The sequence below is a fragment of the Scatophagus argus genome, chromosome 2 (assembly GCF_020382885.2).
Source record: "Scatophagus argus isolate fScaArg1 chromosome 2, fScaArg1.pri, whole genome shotgun sequence".
Lineage (NCBI taxonomy): Eukaryota > Metazoa > Chordata > Actinopteri > Scatophagidae > Scatophagus > Scatophagus argus.
In genome coordinates, this window is record NC_058494.1 from 15523192 (window position 1) to 15543515 (window position 20324).

A 20324-nucleotide genomic window follows, 5' to 3' on the forward strand; every position below is an offset into this window, starting at 1 on the left:
GAGTGAGAGAGAGAGAGACAGAGAGAGTGAGAGAGAGCGAGAAATAGCCCCCAGTGGCGTTCCGTCACCCCCCCCCTTGCTCCGACATCTGGTCCTGTCTCATTTACCGCAGGAGACCGTCTGTTTGATGGCTTTTTAATGCCACTGACACTGCCACATACACACTCACTAATGTGCACGCATGTATGCACACCCATATACACAAACATACACATACAGTACATATGAGATTCCCCTACATGCTCATGCACGAGCTCATACCTCTGTTAGCATGCAAACAACATTGATCCAGTATGACAGCGTACATGATCAATAGTGAATGCATAAACTGACTTCTCAGGTAGCTTTCCACTGAAGCGCTGTTGGTAAACAAATAGGGGTTTCCGAATGAAGATGTTTGGTTTAGAACTCCCATACTGCACATGCACACACACACACACACATACACACACATCTGGCATTGATTCTCCTGTGCTGAGTTCTTCCATCTGGGCTTTCCATGTTGGTAGGGAAGGAGGGGCTGTAGGGGTTCCTGAGGCTGTCCATCATCATATAAGTGTTCATGTATTTGTATATGTGCCATTACCATCAGTGCATACAGTGATGTAAGTAAACAAAAAGTGTGCACATTTATATTCTTTTGCTCACCTTCGTCCCTCTTCCTCTTGCCCACGTCAGCAGCGGAGCTGATACCGAGAATGCCACTGATGGAGTACGAGGAACCGGCTGAGTCGCTGGTCACTGCTGACACTTGTGTGGCAGCCACAGACGTCCCTGCAGACGGACCACATGACAACACGTATTTTTTTCTTATCAGTAGTGCGTAAGCTCAAATTAAGCCTCTGAAATTTGAATGAAACATCTTAAGCCATCATCTATTTCACCTCACAGTATGAAAATAAAATATTTTAAGGACAGCCCTGCTCATTTCATCGGTTATGAAAGGGAGTGTAATTCTCCAAGCTAAACCAGACTACAGTTAATAATATTGCAGCCCAGATAAAACTCGGTCAGTATTTGTTTAAGGGGCCTTTAAAGAGTTCATGTTGAGAAAAAGGCTGTTTCTTCTCTAACACACCTGATTCAGGAGCTCATATATAACAGGAAAGGTCACCTTTGCTTTAGTCCAATAGCACTCACTGTGTTATTTATATGCGCTATTTACTACTTGATTTACTTCATTTTATGCAACTACTGTACATACAGTGAAAGCTGATGAATAAAAGGGTGACAATGTCCAGCACTATCTCTAATGATCTCTAAGTCACCACCATTTATTACTCTCTTTACTTGGAGAGCAACACTCATGACTTAAAACAGACTTATAAAACAAAACCACTACAACTGAAAATCCTCTTTTTTCTCTCCTTAAACTCAACACAGATGCACTTTAATCTTCCAGAACTTTGCTCAACCACATAGACCAAATTGAAGCTTGAGGGGGCGAAAAATCCACAAAGGACATGAGTCTGTCTGTGTTTTCCTCCTCATGTCTCTACCTTTAATCTTTCCCCTGGAGGAGACAAGTTCCTCGCTGGGCGACACAGCGACATACTTGTCACTGCTTCAGTGACACACACACATACACACTCACTCTGCAGCCTCCTGACACACACACACCGAAACATACAGTCACTGATTCCTTGGTCCCTTATCTGTGCCCCTGTAAGCGGACGTGGGGTTGAGTGACAGTATGGTATCCCTGGAGGGACTGAAAGGTGTGGAGACAGACATCCTAATCCTCACTCCCAGCAGACCCCCCAAACACAGAAAGACAAGACAGAAAAGGGAATAAAAAAAACAAAAACGATAAACCTTACGATCAAGGTCCCTTCCAGCCGTTACTCCTTCACCAACGACAAGGAGAGCATAATGAATGCATATCCCTCCTTTTCCCATCACTTGATTTAGCACTTCAATTATCTGATTTTCCTTTCTCTTTCTTTTCACTCTTTTTTTTATCAGAACGTAGCGCTTTTATTCTGCAAATCCAAATGTTCAATTTTCCGCCTGGGAGTGGGACCCATTTATCTGTGTAATCTCTGAGCGTGCAATGTGTGTGTGTGTGTGTGTGTGTGTGTGTGCGTCTGACTGCATCTAGGTGTGTATGCATGTGGGTGTATGTGTGTCTGCTAAATGTGTGTAAAAGGCAGGAGTCAGGGAGCAGCGTGTGTGAAATTAATTTAGATTAATAGACAATGTGCGATTATGAAGATATGAGAGACACCGAAACACAATCCACTGCAGGGTAAAGTGAGGAGGAGATAGAGAGGGCGAGAGATAGGCTCTCATATTTATTTGTACTCGGAGATATTCATCGAATAAAGGGAAAATAATGTTTCAGTCATAGCTGTAATAGATATATTGCTTCAGTCTGTAATATGATTAAAACTGCAAATGAACAGTCAAACCTTGTTAATCTGAAGGGGGAGAGCAAAAATTAGCTGTGATTTTAAATACATTTTGGGTGCAGAGTCCTCCTCCTCCCCCTGGAGGACCGATACAGTAGACAAGACCAGTAATAATTCAGGACCCGCTGTGACGCCTTTAACATTTCATTTGAGTGTGTAATGTACACACTCTGCAAGTCCACTTACAACATCTATGCATTCATCGTAAATCGAGTTTAAGACACTGACTCTGTGATTTCTTTCTTTCTGCCATGTCTCCACTACACACTGCACATGAAGCAAAAAGCACTTGAAAAGATTATTAACCCCAACTGTCACTTGGTTTATCAATCACACTTGTTAAATAGCTAAAGGTTTTTGACAAGCAAGATATTGGCCAATTAAAAAAAAAAAAAAAGAACCAGAAATCCATTAGCTAACTTCAACTTTGACCTCTTGGGATATCTGGATTAAAGGATTTGAGGGAAGAACATTAGTGAAATCCAACATTTCACACCACGTTTTCTTTCTTTCAGTACATTTCGCTGTTCCACACCCAGCAACACAGGCTCCTCTCCTGAGAGACTCACACAAAAATGGCTCTGCTGTAAAATTTGCTTTGACAGTTGGAAACAGGATTTTATTGCTGCAACCTACCTAAGTTGTGAGCCGACACTGAGCCCGTTTGGCCAGGCGGCTGCTGAACCTTTGTCCGAATGATCCTGCAGGAGAAGAGAGGACATATTAGTGTGTGTGAAGTGGTGTTGTGTGTGTGTGTGTGTGTGTGTGTGAGAGAGAGAGAGGATGAGTGACAGAGAGAACATGACCATCGTGGGAGCAAGACTGTGTGTGAGTGTGTGTGTGTGTGTGTGTGTGAAGTGGCTGAGGCAGGCTGACATGGCAGAGGGGCCTCACACTTCCTGCTTGGCTGCTCATGCAAGTCCTTTTCTTCCTCTTTCTTTTCCTTTCCTCCCCTTTTTCCTCTCCTCTCCTGTCCTCTCATTTCCTCTCCTTCTTTTCCCTTTCTTTCCTTTCCTTTTGTGCCTGTTACTTTCCTTGCGTTCACACACCTTCCTTCCCCTTTGTCTGCCTCTTTTGCTCCCTCCTTCTCTCTCTTATTTCACTATTCCTCCCTTTCTCTGCCTCTATGCTCAGGGGAAAGGGTTGTCATTGTACCATCGTGTTGAACCACTGAGCTGCAGCCACTTCATACATATGGAGACTGGGGCCTCTTTGCCATTCCCCCTTCCACTCTACACACACAGTCACACACATAAAATGCATGGTATTATACCGCTCTGCGCTCTGTCTTCGCACAGAACCTGTTGCTGTTCGTTGACGCTCAAACACATGCAGATAACGCAGCCTGCAGTACCTGTTGATGGAGCTGACGCTGGGGACGCTGTCGTTGTCACACACTCTCTCGGCCAGGAGCCTGTCCCGGATCTCCCAGGCAAACATGGTGGGGTTTTGGCGTTTGTAATCTGCGATCTTGTCGACCACTTTGGGCGTAGCAACCTTTGGTTTGGATCCCCCGATAACCCCGGGGCGGATACTGCCCGTCTCATAGTACCTGCCATTCAAAGCACAGAATATGTTCACATTGGTCAAAAGAGGCATCGCAACAAGGTGGCAGTATTTCTCAAAGAGGTGTTGAATAAACTCGGTTGGAGGGTTAAATCTGCACATTCAAACTTTTCTTCCTTTACCTGCAATTTTAGTCATGTATTGCTTCCAGTCCCACTCAGTGTTTTAATCTGACATTTGCGCTTATTTTCGCATAATTTAGTGTAAAAGCAATCAAATCCCACAAATCAAATTTCTCGGCACTGTTCTATCTATCTCTCTGTTCTCCTCTTATTGTACGCATTTGTAATTTGTAGCCCATTTGTTCCTACTGAAAATATATATCTTTAAAAATGAGCCTTAAATATATAGTTTGATTTAAATAAAACAGTTTACAGTTACCAAAGCAGGGGCAAATAGTGCATTTGTTAGGGACTATTTTCATCTTCAGATTTGGTGACTCTTTACAACAGCGGGATGGCGTACATGTACATAAATTACAGTGCCGATAGTCACTGTGACAAAAGAACATGTCTTTCAGTGCAACAGTACGCCTCACTTTTATGTTTTTGGACAACAATGGAGCTCTTTGGCAAACTAGATTAGCATTTGGCTATAAAGTGAATATGCGTCATGGTTGGCTTTGGTCTACTTATGGGAACTGAAAAACACACACAGAAAATACAGAATCCCAGCTTTATCCTTTAAATTAGACACCTGAGACACTATTTATTCATTCCATTTGTTCCTCTATACTAGAACATACTATTACACTGGGTTCAGCTCCAGACTCCAAACAACATGAACAACAAAAAAAAAAGCAAAACACACATTTCTGTTGTTGCATTGGCCCTTTAGTTCACTGGTGCTTGTGTTGATTTGGACTTTGTGCCACTCAGCCTCAACCCAGTCCCCTCCTTGGTGCTCTGGTGGAGGAATGACCTTCCCATCGCAGTCTGCACTTCTCTCTGGCTCACTTCTAAAAACACCTGACCTTCCTCTGGTCTGTCCCTTGCCCTTTGTTTGCACTTGTTCTTGATAAAATAGGAGCGATCTGTCTTGTGTCGCATTTTTTTAATGATTCTTGAACTGTGTGTTTGAAAAAATATTCACTTGTACATGAGGATTAAAGCAGTAATTGTGGGTTTTTACTGTTCTTACTGTCCCTGCTGTCGAATGGATACAAAATCCACAGTTCTTATTCTTCTTGAATTCAGACGCAGCTAGCATGAATCTGATCTAATCAAATCAAATCAAGAGGTTAAGATGAAACTGCCTCTTTTTGTCCACCCTTTGACTGCAGTTTGGCAAAGTAACACTTTCTGGGAAAACCTAAAGAGGGAATTTTAAAATGACTAAAACTTTGTAAGTCATTATGAAATCCTCATATTAGTTTTTGTTGTTGTTGCAGAAAAAAAAGAAGAGGAGAAATAATTACAGTAAAAAATAACTCTTTAAACGTCCAAATACTCCCTAACTTTTGGATAAAGATGACAGAGACAGTTTTCATGTTGTCTGCTCTAGTTAATCGAATCATTTGAAGAAATTGATAACTTTGACCAACTAAAGACTAATGTGAATTCTGTGGTAAAGGACTCCATTGGTATGTGTCTCTGCTGTCAGCTCCATTTGGCCTTTTTGGTCTTGTTGTCTGCTTTCTTTCTGTTTTGTCTAATAACTTGATTTTGCAGCTTTTTGCGCTGATTATTTGGTATGACTTGGTAACAACATCACTCAGTGTGATGCAGTCCCATCAGGACTTACACGTGTGACACTGACGAGGCCTCTTTGTTGCTCTCAGAGGGAGTCGACTGAATAAATTCAGGTAAAATAAAAAAAAAACCTCCTGACTGGCTGTTTGTCACATCGCTGTCATTAGAACAAACTGCAGTGTCAGATAGATGATTGAAGAAAACAAAATGTTTACGATGTCTGCCTGGTGCTGCTCGTCGTCATTGGACATTTTACATTGTGACATAGAGGTATAGAGGTACACAAACACACACACACACACACAGATTCAGGCGTTTGGTGTCCACCATGGCTATTTCATGAATGTATTTGCATGCAGAAGGGGCATGGGGGGCAGGGGGTGGGAGGACAGCAAATGTGCTACACAGCTTGCAGAAAAGGGGGGATGCTGAGTGTGGATGCAAGCTGTCAGTCAGTCTTAAACCTGCTGCTCTCTCTCCCTCTCTCTCCCTCTCTCCCTCTCTCCCTCTCTCTCCCTCTCTCTTTCTGTCTCTCCACCGCTGTACGGTAGAGTAATCCCTTCCGTGAAGATGTGTGTTCCTGTAAATGTGCATTTCCTTGTCTTCCTTTGTGTGTGTGTGTGTGTGTGTGTGTGCGCACACATCAGAATGTGGGTGTACTGCACATTTTGACTGTTCACAGCTGGAGTATAAACACAGCTAAAAGGAAAAACAATCTATTTCCAAATGGGAAACTATTTAAATTATTCACAGCTGAATCATTGGTGAATAAATGAGCACGGTTATTGATATCGGCGCAACAGTGAGCCAAAACACACACACACACACACACAGAGAGAGAGAGAGAGAGAGAGAGAGTGGTAGAGTTGGTGTTTTTGTTCTGCTGGCACCAGAGAGACAGAGAGGAGAGGATAAAACAACCTTCCCTCCCTCCTTCCATCCCTCGATCCCCTCTCCTTCTCCTCCCCCCCACCACCACCACCCTCATGGTAACGCTTCACTGAGTTGAACGGCCAGGACAGGGGAGAGAGGGAGACAGAGGTGGAGAGAGAACGACAGAAAAGGAGAGAGCGAGAGAGAGAGAGAAAGAGAGGCAAGGGAGAACAATGAGCAACACATTTTTTTGATATAGCTAAGGGTCGCTGTAGCTAATCCTTTCCCTCCGTCCCCTCAAATGGTCTCTCCGTCTCTCATTCGTTTTTTTTCTTCTTGCTGCACTGTTCTTTAACACGCCTTTTCCTTTTTGATTGTGTTCCTTGTTCTTGTCTTTCTCCAGTTCCCCATCTCCCTCTGTCCTCTTTTTTTTTGTGGGGGGGGGGGGATATGGTGCCACATTCATTTTGATGCTAATTCCAAAAAGTGATGAATCTTTTCCCTTTTGTCCCCCTTTCTTCTCTGGGGGACGGAACGAGCAGGGATTTACTCCTGAATTTAGCTTTGAAAAGCCAGAGAGAGAGAGAAAAAAGGAGGTGAGGAGAAACACAGAAATGTTGAGAGAGCTCGAACAAGAAATATAGGATACAGAGAAGAAGGTGAAAGAGTGTAGAGAGAGAGAGAGAGAGAGAGAGATAGCGAAATAAGAGGCAAGTGAAGACAGTGCAGAAAAATGCAGCCTGTGCAGGCTGCGGGAATAGAAGGACTGGCAGAATGGACAGCAAATGAGTCAGTGTGACCTTAGAGGAGCTTCAGTTCACATGCTTGACCAACATTAAACCAGGCTTTGTGTGTTCATTTCTCATGATAACAATATATATATATATATATTTCCTGTCCTGTTTTTGTTATGCGTAAAAAGAAGGTGTCAGGCTGATATCTTTACAAACCTCAGCCAACTGTCTGAAGCGTGCCAGGCCACACAACCTCACAGTTTGTTGGCGCACTGTTGTGAGTGTAAAAAGGGTGTAAAAATATTTCCAGGACTTGTCACCATGTGGTGTGTCTTTTACCTGCCCAGTATTTTGCTGACACATCCATGGCTGACTCGTAGCTGGCGTGAGATGTCACAGGGACGAACCCCTTGGTGGGCGAGTTCTACTATTCGCTGTCGCACTACATCTGGGAGGGGCCTGCCGTTTACAAACACACCTCCAAGCTGGTTCACTCCGCCATGTCCTGCAAGAGAGAATTGAATCAAGAGTGTCAGGAATGTGTGTGTGTGTGTGTGTGTTTTTTTTTGGGGGGGGGGGGTTCGAGTTCAAGCCATTGAGAAATTAAATTAGGTTACAGGCAATGGAATGAAACAAAGATAAACTTATTCTAATGGGAGCAAGCAAATGAGGTAGTGATGAGACAAGAATTTCAGAAGACTAAACGATTGTAGATTTAACTGCATGTGCAACCAATAAAAAAGAGCCCAGCGATGAACAAAATCAATGATAAAAGCTTCTTAATTTACGTCATCAGGTCAGTTCTTTCGTGTAATTAAATTTTGGCAAAGACACAAGAGTGTTGCACATGAGGAAACTCTTGCTTTTCCAGCACGTTCACCACGAGTCTTCTGTCAGCCTCAGTTAATCTCTTTATAGATAAAACAATACTGACTGAGAGTCACTATTGCTGACTTCTGAACAGCTCCGCTGAAGCAGCTGGAGTTCAAATGCCTTGTTAAGAGGCTGTGTAGAAGGCTGTTTATCCGTAATGTTTACATGCACATCTGTGGTCATTCATCAGGATCCACCTTTCAGTCTGGATTCACTCTGCCCTGATGCTGCCTGTGTTCGCACTCATGGATTTCTCTTGTCCACTGAAAGTCCACTCATAAGTGCTCTCCAAGGCTCCAACAAAGACACACCGTGTGTTCCTTCCATTAATGGATTGTTCTTGTGGGTCAGCAGCTGGCAAAGCTGCATTCTCATGTTAACACATGCTTACTGAAAACCTAAACCTGTCAGCTCTACTGAATCACTGACCATAACACTGATAATAATTATCGTATATTTAAAGCCATCTCTTTTTAGCTACTGCAGTTGGTTTGTGCAAATATGATTAATGTTTAAGAGGTTTGGTTAAGAAATATTAACTTAAGCAAAGCTACACTTTCTAGTATCCCACAGCTGCTGGCTCCCTGGCCGGAGTCAATCAATACTATCACAAATACATGTGATTTCTCTGGCTCAGCATAATGTTACCACTTGGATTTTTCCAAAGTGCAAACTTTGCTCATTTTCACCCGGGGCAGAGCAAGCTAAGATCTTAAGTAAACGAAGGGATTTCAATTAATTATTGACCACAGCCTGGTACTGGCCCCTTACTGAAAGATACCACTAATATTCCCCCTGAGGGATGAAATGAATCAAATAAGACTGGTGTACAAGAAGAGACAAGAGTAAAACAGACAGTAAGCAGAACTTTGTTATAAACTGTTTTAATCCTTCACTCTTCTACTACTCATCTAACCGGAAGACATGTCCTGTTAATTCAAACTTTCATTTTTTGATCTGACAGATTTAAACAGCAGCAGCAGCAGCAGGGACAACATGAGGCAGCAAATGGGGGCTGAATTTTGAAGCAAAGTCTAACCTAGCAGGTTGATTAATAGGAATGTAGGTTTCATCTAATATACCAGGGAAATGGTATAACAATGACAAATGTCCTGAGGTTTAAATTACTTGTTCTCTCCAATTAACGGCTCAAAACGCAAAAACAGACTAATGATCGCGTTGGAGTGACTAAAACCAGAGAATTATTGACATTTTACTTAAAAATAACAAAATCAATTCATCAGATATTAAACTCGCTGTCAGTTAACATCCTCTCAACTGACTAATGATTAAGAAACGAATTGTCTTAGCTCTTATACCAGACCTGGAGCCTATGCCAGCATGCACTTCAGACAAAAACACTCACACCTCTATACACTCCACATTAAAAGGCTCCAACCAGCCAAGCCAGGTGAGAACCCCGTGCTAACTCATGTTAACTACAGTATCAGACAATGCACGGGTGGGATACAGTATGGAGGAGAGAGAAAGTAACAAGGAGAACAAACTCTCTCTCCTGCTCCCGAATAGCGTGTGTGTGTGTGTATACTGTATATGTATGTGTCTCACCAAAGGCAGAGTATAAATCAACCAGACTTTTTTCTACCACATAATCCACTGGCTTTTGTATTACCATAGTGATTACGTCTTTAGGGGAAACACACACTTTCTCTCTCTCTCTCTCTCTCTCTCTCACACACACACACACACACACACACACACTAATCCTAGCTGTGGGGGTAATAGATTTTAAACACATTAACCCAGCAGGGATACCCCCTTAAACACAAAACTGTCCCCTGAACCTGTCCCCCTGTCCTCCTCTTTCCTCCATCAGCATAAAATAAAGACACACACATACACACACGCAAACACACAGCCTCCTCCAGCTCAAATATAAATAGATCCACGCATGGGGGATAAATACAGAAATGTGAAGTCAAGAGAAAGAGAGTCTCATTCTGTGGAATCAAACAAAGCTATTTCCAAACGGCTGATGTGAATGGTCACTCTCTTCCTTGGTGCTTTAGTCTTCAAGGTAGAAGAAGCCTCATCATGCAGATGCCTGCTGCAGACAGCACAATTTGAAAAGCAATCACTTCTTTACAAAAGACAGCAATATGAAGACGGAGTGTTTATGCAATGTCCATGAAAGCTGGGGCTCAGCTCGAAGTCTAAACGTCACGAAATGTAAGTTCAGCAAAATGGACTTTGAAAGAAAAAAAAACAATGATCGCATCAGCTGCAGCAGAAGCATTCATCAACAAATCTGTTTGATTAAAGGAGAACTTGGTGGGACAGGTGCACTCAGCACTAATTTCAGCTAATGCGTAACAGGGAGCACTACTCAGTGTGTAAAATCAGTTGTATAATGTCTTTTGAAGACAACATACAACGATTTTCTCAAGCCCTTAGATTCAGGTTGGGTTCGAAAACATCCAGTGTGCCGAGACATTACTTTACAAATTTTGTTTGCATTTAGTTGGAAGGACAAGGACATTTTTCAGATTCGGAGGGCCTAACGCAGACGCTTTTCTATACATGATAAGAGTTTGATCCAGTGTTTTTTTGAGCTTGATCCATCCAAGGAATTCAAAGTCACGGCCTCTGCTACTTTCTAACTTTATAAATATGCAGTTTTAAGTATTAACCCGACATCTACCCAGCAGGAAAATCACTCTGGTGTGAACTAATAGATGTTATTAAGTAATATGTGTTAATATTTCTTTATTTCCTTGCTAGTGTATGACTGAGGACTGCAGCAATGCAATGATATCACGCTTGACAGACGATTGTCTCTGAATGAAAAGGATTATTAATTGGGAATCGTGAAAACATAATAGCTTCAACTTGGCTTTGGGGCATGTATTCAGGAAGCTGTTTTATTCTGTGTCTCCTGTTTGGAAAAAAAAAACATGAAAAATGGATCTATGTGAATGACAAACTCGTCATTGATCATATTATGATGATTTATTGGCCTCCCTGTGTGTTGGCCTGCTGGTGGTTTTTCATGTAAATACTCAGCACTCTCTGTTCCCGGATCAGCACAGGTCAAGTCAATTGTGTTTACATGCGCTTCTTGAGCTGAACCGCAGACTGCACCCCCCTGTCCTTAGATCCTCGATTCACTGAAGATAATGAGAGCAGCTACTCCTCTGCTGCTGCTGCACCCCACTGGGTCTTCATGAATGGAGGAAAGAAGGGGACTGAAATGCAACGCTCAAGTCGCAGCTCGACTTGCATTACATTGCATCACTGTAACGTCCCACAGGGTGCTAAGACTCACACACGCACACACACACACACATTTTCAGATATTCTTCAAAGCGCGAGCGACCCCGCTGACCTACATGGACATTTTCAAGTCCTTCACACACTCTCTCGCGCTGTCTTGTTTTGTACGGTTGCATGGAGGCATTATTCCTTCCTCCTCTCTTTATTGTTACACCCTGAAACCTTTTGCTGAATAAAAGCGCAGTTTTTGCAGGGTCGTTTGCAGGTATCTGCAGAGAAGAGTCCCACTCCTCTCTCTCTCTCTCTCTCTCTCTCTCTCTCTCTCTCTCTCTCTCTCCCCATTTCTCAGATAAGAGTAAATGAAATGGTTCCTTTCACCCTTCCTATCTGGGCCAGGCTGTGAAATACGCCTTGCTTTGTAAAGAGATGGAGAGGAATGACTTGTGACCTACAAAAACCCACCAGATAACTATTTATTCACTTATCTGTGTATTTACTGTTGGCATTAGGCGTTCAGACTCTCGCCATTCTTGGGGTAGGTTATAGGGATTATGCGTTTAAAATTTATTTTCCAAACCTATAAATACTGATAAGGACAAACGCAATAACTTTTATAAAGGCATTTGTTTATCAGCCACTGTAGCATAATTCTCTGAATAAGTGATATTGCATTATAAGGGCTGTGTGCCATGTTTTTACATTACTTCAGTATGCAGTATTAGGTAGTGCAAGGAATGACAAGAGAGGTCAATCTGATCTGGATCTTTTCATCATTAAAACAAGAAAATAGCAATAAAATCGCCCTGAATTTTGGGAGGCCTCTCTTCCTTTTTTTTGTGAACAGATGATTCTGAAAATTAATTTTGGGAACAGAAGACATCACGGCTGACATTCCCTCACAGCCATATGTCTTTAGTGACACAGGTCAAGTCAATGATCACACTGACCAAACAAATGAACAGTTTGCTCCCCAAAAATTCAATCAACACTGGCATGTTATAATTAGATACAAGGATTCTTCTTTCTCGCCCGTAGTCAGCTGGGATAGGCTCCGGCCCCCCGCGACCCTGATTGATAAGCGGTATAGAAAATGGATGGATGGATTCTTTTTGACAAATGTGGGTTCTTGGCTTTCAAAGCTCTTTCTCTAAAACGCTGAAGCCACACTCTGTAGAGGAAGGAGGGACTCTTGGCAGAGGCAAGATGCTTCATTTTCATCCTGGAGACACTGAATCAGAGAGGGACAGAGACAGCCAGGGGACCAGGGGTCATTATGCATCCCTGTTGTATTTTATTTATTTACTCTTTATAGGAGCTGACTTAAGAGCCCAGCACCTCCTTAAATGTTTGATTGATTCACTGTTTCCGGGAGAAAAAAATACAGAGATAAAGCAGAATATATTCAGACTCCCCCATCCAGAAAATAAGGTCCATTAGGCTCTCTGTCTGTCTCTTCCTGCTACATTCCTCTCTCCCTGTCTCCCTCTGTCTCTCTCTCTCTCTCTCTCTCTCTGTCTCTCGCTCATCTCTCATCTGCCTCGTCACGGCCTGACGACTCAAAAATAAAGCAAAAGAGAAATCGCAACAAACGCCACCGGTTCTCTCTCTCTTTCTTTCTTTCTATCTCTCTCTCTCTCTCTCTCTCTGGCTCTTCTCTCTTGAAAAAAAGGGGAACTAGAAATTACTTTTGGCTGAAAATCTGTTTGGAAAGTTGCCCTCGAGAATACAGATGAAGCAAATTTCCTTGAGCAAACAGTGAATAGATCTGTGAGATGCGCCAGGCAGGCGGTTTGGACGCGTGGTGCGATTTTCTCATGAAAGGTGGAATAATTAATATTTTGTCGGCGAAGTGGGACTCAGGGGATCTTGTTAATAAATGGTGAGATTTATAAATAGCTATTTTATATCCAAAGAAGTCTGTAGTAAAAGAAGAAGTAGAAGAAGAAGCCTTCATTCTTTCATTTCCATTTCTTTACTTTTGTTTTTGTAACGGACGGGTGTGGCGGAGGGGTTGATTCAAATGACTTTTTTACTTTTTTATCTTGCTGTTTATTTTTTTTTATGTGTATGTGTGCTACCCCCCCCCCCCCCCCCCACCCTTTTCTTTGGGCTAACTCATGAGTCCAAAAAGGTAGGCCACAGCCTCGCCTGCTTAATATTCAAGATGCCACCATTACCATCACAATACGTGATTATGAAATTCAGCTCATTATCATCACAATTACCTGCTATGGATTTTTAAAACATCACTGCTGGGCTAAATATCGTTGCTTCAAAGTTAGCAAAGTTTCAACAAAGTGGCCGAGCTGTTTCAGAAATTGCCATACGAACAGTATAAAATATCTACTTTTGCTTTTATTGCAAAGATCGACAATGAATAAATGAAAAAAAACTGACGTAACGAAGATGATGTTCAACTCACTGAGAAAAAAAAATATTTTTTTTTTAACGGAAAATCAAGGGGGAGCACACACACACACAAATACACAGAAAGAAAGAAAGAAAGAAAGAAAGCAAGTCATGTCGTATTGGAATTAGATTTTAACTTCAGTAGCCAATCAAAACTGCCCAATAGAGACGTACAGCAAAATCTTAATGTTGTAACTTTGGGAAGTTTCATTGTGATTTTAACTGTACACACACACACACACACACACACACACACACACACACACTGGCCCAGCAGCATTTCCACAGTCACAGTCGATTCAACCCAACCTCTCTCTCTCTCTCTCTCTCTCTGCCTTTGACATTTTTCAGGTGTAATCGTTTTAAAGCGTCTCCGAGCTCTGACATATATAACTTTAGCTCCGCTCTCACCGTCAGCACCGCGGATCACTGGCTTTGGTGAAACGGCAGGAAGAGGAAACGTGATTTGTTCTAGTGGGGGTTTTTTTGTAGGCCTCTGTGTGTGCGTGTGTGTGTGTGTGTGAGAGAGAGAGAGAGAGAGCAGCGCCTTTTTTTTTAATCCTGCAGGATAACACACCGTGGGAACCTCTGTCAGTCATATAACACGAGTCCTCTCTGGGACTAAATTGCAGTAAAATATATAATGCATATTCTATTAGACGCTGAAAAGCCTGTAGGATACTTTGTTCCGCAATAAAGAACTCTATTAGGTTATGTGTGTGTGTGTGTGTGTGTGTGTGTGTGTGTGTGTGTGTGTGAAGCTTGTTAAAAGTACGTTAAGTTCTCAATTTAATCATTTCCTATTATTTGGGTCCACATCCCAGCTAATTCATCAAATCACTCAGAATATATGATATTAATCTATACTGTTTTAGAATTTTCCTCTAAACCTCGGAGGGGTTTTTATTTTGTGGCCAAAGACCAAAAGATTGTGAAAAACTAAACGAAGTCTTGTCTTTTTCGGTTGTTATCGACATAAACATTCGCGCAGGCTGCGGTCACTTTTGTAAAATAAAATAAACTCCATGTGGAGGGAGGGAGCTTCGGCGTTTGGGGAGTGGAAAGTGGACTGAGAAAAAGAAAAACAAAGCGGCGCCCGCCATGTCACGACTGAGTGAACAAGTTGTGTCCTCCATTCATGCAGCGTGTCCCCCAAGCACCTTGCCCTGCTGAAGTGTCCTTGGGCAAGACGCGGCTGCCTGCTGCACGCTGTGAGACTGAACCTGCGTGACCTGCAGGGCAGTGAAAGGAGAGTTTCCCTGCGGGGGCTCAGCTGAGTCTCACCTTGTTATTGTGTGTCTGTGCGTGTGAACAGCGCAGTTTGTGTCTGGCTAACCTGGTTATGCGCAGAAACACCGTTACCGTTTGTGGATCAAGTTCAGCTTTTAGTCATGCTTTGTTACCCAGATCTCCCTCCCCCCCCACCCCTCTCTCTCTCTCTGACCCCTGCACCTTCTCCCCTTCAAACAGTCAAACACAGCAAAGCGTCTCACACAAGAAACAGCAAATACAACAAACTACAAGCCCGCACAGCTTGGATTACAGTGCATTTCATCCAATAAATACCTAACTAAACAAATAAAAATAAATCAACAGTTTTGTGCAAAACTGTAATATCCGTGACAAAACGCAAGGCATTAAAAATCAAGTGTCAGGATGAATAGCAAATTCACAAAAAAACAGAAGATAGCACATAAAATAATGGAATTACTCTCTAAACTTCTGCATATGCCCAGCTTTAAAACACTGCAAAAAATATCTGGCTAAGGAGAAATCATTAGAGTGGGGGAAACAAACTACATTTAGCTCATTTTCAAAATAAATACGTAAATAAAATATGTCCCCTCGTGGGAAAAGATAACGCACCTGCAAAACAAATTTGCAAAGTTTCAACCAGGCTGTTTCATGTTGTTTGTTTTTTTTTTTTTAATAATATTTGAAATTAAGGCAAATTGATTCAACATCAAAACGTTAGGTTGTTGGCCAAAAAGAAGATTTGAATTATTTAAAGTGATTGAATTATTTCAGCTCTTTGGTGTTGTTTCGCTTGGGGAAAAAAAAAAATTACGATGAATAACGTTAACAATAACGAAGAGGGGCTTTAGGACACACGAGGCAATTATATTTTTTGCAGTGTGAGGTGAAAATGCTGCCACTCCGCTGTTATTATTGCATGCGCTCACAGAGTTGGTGGTGGATGTGGGTGTGTGGGGTGTGTGGGGGGTGGTGGGTATCTCAGTTCAGGCCAGATGGAGTAGCTATGGGATGGAGGAAAGATATGAACGTGTAAACTTACTGTGCATCGCAGCAAACGGGTCGTGCTTACAGTGAATCTCCATCGGTAGGGCTGCAGGGCCCAGATACGAAGGGTCTTTAAAAAATGCCACCGGACGCCCCGCTTCAGTTTGCCACTTTACTGACACGCTGTGACCTCAAACTAACGGAAAAGCGGGGCCAGTTCCCTTCAGAGACGGGGTTTTCCTTTTTCTTTTCTTTCTGTTTTTGCTCAGTTAATTAAAAACGAGATATTTTGACTATAATGTACTTTGACTCGAACTAATAAAAAATAAAAAAATAGCGAAAATTGGATTAAGGAAATGGCGTGAAAAATATGAATCAGAGACGGTCTCCCTCCTCCTGGGGACGGGACACCACACTGTGTCTGTCCTGGCGTCTCCAAAACCAGAGGAGGGAAGCGACACCAGTGGTGCTCATTCCTTCAGCTGTAAGTCTGCACCGACTCTCCTCAGTCCAAGGAAAACAGATGAAAACTGTTGCAAAAAATTAAAAAAAAAAAAAATGTAAAAAAAAAAGAAATAAATAAATATGCAGAGCAAACAAAGTACCCCCCCTCCCTTCCTCTCCTTCTCGGTCCGCTGGCCGTGACCCCTGAACTGCGACTGCAAAACTAGGAGGGGGGGGGCTGAACTTTCTCCTTTCAGTCTGTGAAAAATACAAAAAAAAACAACTGTTCGAAAAAAGAAAAATATGCCTTACAGATCCACGGTTATTATTATTTTTATTTATTCTTCCAGGTTATTTGCTGCACATTTCTTTTGCGTTTTGTCTTGCCAGTTGCTTTCACACTTGGTAATCTCCCATCAATCAAGCGAGTGAGAGCGGATAAGTGCTCACATCTTGAAGTCTCGTATCCACCGTGCCAAAAAACCACAGGGAAAAAATAAATAAAGCCGAAAAGTACGAAAGAGGAAAAGGAAATAAAAAAACAACACTCTCTGGTGCGAGTGAAAAGCAGTTGGGCTTGATGTCACAGTTGTTATCCTGTTAGTGCGGACGAAAGGCAGCTCTTGGTCACTCTGTTATTTCTTCCCCCCTCTGTGTTGACCGGGACTCACTGCATCAACGTAGCGAGTGGACTCTCGGTTTTACGTGTGAGTTTGGAGACGCATTTCTTCGCTTTGGAAAAGGAATCAGTCCAGTCCAAATTCAAAAGGTAGTTTTCTCCGCGCTCGCGCCAGAAAACGCCGTGTGATGTGATGTAAATATGTACATGAACAGCCTTCTTTAACTATACAGAGAAAAGCTACCTGCGCCCAGCATCCACGGTGGCGCACGCCGCGTTTCAGGACCTGGTCTCGTGCGGACAGCGCCCGCGCTCCCAACCCCCTGGAACCCTAACCTACACGCGCCGGCCAGCTGCCCGTCACTCACAGCCGATCCGGCCAATCACAACGCCAGAGCTGCCCCGACGTCACTGCCAAACCCAGATAGAATCGGGCGGGGGAAGCGCGCTGATTGGCTGGCTCGAACCCCGTGGGCCAATGACGCCCCGCATGTATTGTGCGTCCACCAATGGGGAGGCTTTGTGAGGCGACGAAGGGCTCGGGGAGTAGATGATCATATGTTTAATTTCAATTAACGAAGTAAAAAACTTAATGCCTTTATACCCATTTGCGCTCAATTTATTCATGTCAATATTAAATGGCTAATTAACTGAGTATTACTAAAATGAGGCTTAGTTGCAGCAAGGCTTTATAAATGGGGGAATGCTCAGGAACTCAAACAGCAATTGTCCATCTTTCAGAGGTCGGGGGGAAACAGGTAAAAAAAAAAGAATACGTGACTGCAAAAGGTGGATTTTACAGGCCCACAGCATTTCAAGGAAAACACTTTAAAGTTAAAATTCCTCTCAAAAACCTTTGACCATCTTTACAGGCCCACGGGAGCGGAAGCTGTCAAGTGTTAGGAAAACAATTGTCCCAGCATAATTTCCCTCCTTCAGAACAATGTTACAAATCTTCAGCTTGGGGAGAATTGAGGGAAAAAAATAAACATATGAAACATGCATTCCCACTCATTACCTAACTGATTGCAGATCCAAACGGATTTTTTTTAATGAAATGCAATTGGCGAGCTGCGCATTTACACTCCAAACAGAAAGAGAGAGGGATTCATTACATGTTCGTCCCACCTGATTTGAGAGGGCATATCTAAGCCTCGCCCCTGTAATATTAACCACACAAATAGCCTAAAGCATAAGCCAAATTAAAAAGTGTTATTTCCCTTCTTCCTGTTTCTAGACATTAAATCATTTCAGCTAGACGGTGTTTATACTGCACGCATTGCCTTTACATTTAGAGCTATTCAGCAGACACATAATCAGGCGATTCTTACCTAAATAACAGTATCCCTAAAGATTCCACCATTTAGGAAACTGCTAACAGAGACACACTAATGAACAACAGCCACAATAACAATAACAATCTTAATCTTATTCTTCCTACTTTTCAGGTTTATTCTCTATGGACTAGCAGACTTGATGTACCTCAAGGCAATGTATCGGATCCTGAAAAGGTCAACGTATGATATTATTGAGTTTATTTAATTTCAGATTTTTTTTTTTTCCTTTTTCTAATTTGTAGATTTCTTGCTTTGACTTATCCTGTCAATGCGTGCGCATCCGTACCCCCAGACTAACCTGGAGTGCGCTCACACGCTCAGCTGCCCTCACTGAAGCAAAACACATTTCTTTTCCTTTCTTCTACTTTCAGTCATGGTTTTCTGTGTAAAAATCATGTCATAAAGTGGAAGCTTGGGGGGTTTTCTTCGGGTTTTCTCTATGTCGGAGGCTTCCTTTTGGCGGAGCTGTTTACAAGATGAACCACGAGGGGGCGTTCAACCTTGGGAGATATGCTCGTACGTGCACACGCTCGTGCACACAATCATGCGCGCACGAGTGCAAGACATACAGGAACTTTACCACTAACACACTTGACCTTAAGAGTCTTCAAAGCGGTCCAGTCTGGCCCTAAACTGACCCAAAATGCATCCAGGCGTACATGGAGGCACACTAATACTGGATGACTGGCCCTGTGATTTTGGCTGTTAAATAAACTGCTCTAAGTTCAATACTAAATATGTTTTCATGAATTCATTCCATTGATTCCACGTCCCTGCTCTTTAATCCACCGGCAGCAAAGTGAACCCGTAACATTCACACTAATCCTCATTCATATTTCACATCTCTTTACTGAGGATTCATGAATTAGGGGCCTCATACAAACCCGACAGACAGCAAATCACATTTTAAAAAATTATTATTTTTTAAAATCCAAATAAAAAAGAAAAAAAAGAAAAAAATAGACCACAATATAATCAAGAAACTGGATCTTAGATATTTAAGCTTGGGTCGTGCTACAAAGACGTGCGGCCTGTCATTTAGGCCACATATGAACGAAAAGAGCTCAAGCGGGCGAATTTAGACAGTGACAACGCCTATAAGAGACACTGCTGGGGGAAAACACTCTTTGATTTACTATTTTACATGTTTTTTACAATAAACGGATCTATTATCTTTTTTTGTTTGTTTTTCTGTCATTTTCTATTTAAATAAATAAATATTTTTTGCATCTACAGAGTGGAGTGTTTGGCTCTTGAGGTCTCCATACAAAGACTCCAAGGCAAAAATATAACCGTATCCTATTTTGCACATATGTTTTTGTTGTTGTTGTTGTTGTTTTTTCGTTTTCATTGTTCTCGTCTTCCCTCTGCAGCGAGCCTGTTTTTATTTATTGAGATATAAACACAGGCGCTTTCCTCCCCACAGAAGTAAATTGCAGCCGTCGCGCGTGTCTCTCCGATTTGCAAATTAAATACATAAGCAATTAAAAAATCCAAACACAATCAATCATGTATACAAATTGTTGTTGCTTTAGGGTTGAAATTTTGGAGAAAACTTCCATCAGGGTAGGACGACTTTAATCCGGGGGTCCAAACCCATTACCATATTTCATTACCTTGGAAATGGGAGGATGGGTGGGAGGGAGGGAGGAGGGGTGGGGGTGGAGGGGGGAGAGGGTGTGTACTTTTTTAAACATTAGTAAGAATGTGGCTGAGTTCTGATAATCATTTGGAGGCAACGCTGTTGTTTAAATGATCCCTCTTTCTCTCCTTCCCTTCCCTTCCCTCCATCCACCATGAAAGCTTCGGCTGTTGTGCTTTTTGCGCCCGAGCCTCGAAACGAAAAAGCAATGAAAAATTAATAGCGCATGTTAACTCCACCAGCTCGTTTA

At 42.4% G+C, this 20324-nt stretch overlaps 1 protein-coding gene across 3 annotated transcripts in view; it reads right to left on the reverse strand.

Annotated features, from left to right (window-relative positions):
• pax5 (paired box 5) overlaps window positions 1-20324 on the reverse strand; it is a 61149-nt gene that overhangs the window by 36803 nt on the left and 4022 nt on the right. For all 3 annotated transcript variants that reach the window (XM_046413344.1, XM_046413331.1, XM_046413339.1), the window contains exons 2-5: window positions 7615-7780; window positions 3766-3963; window positions 3048-3112; window positions 649-774 (exon numbers count right to left, since the gene is read on the reverse strand). In XM_046413344.1, coding sequence (XP_046269300.1) covers window positions 649-774; window positions 3048-3112; window positions 3766-3963; window positions 7615-7780 — 555 coding nt within the window. The remainder of the gene's footprint in view (window positions 1-648; window positions 775-3047; window positions 3113-3765; window positions 3964-7614; window positions 7781-20324) is intronic.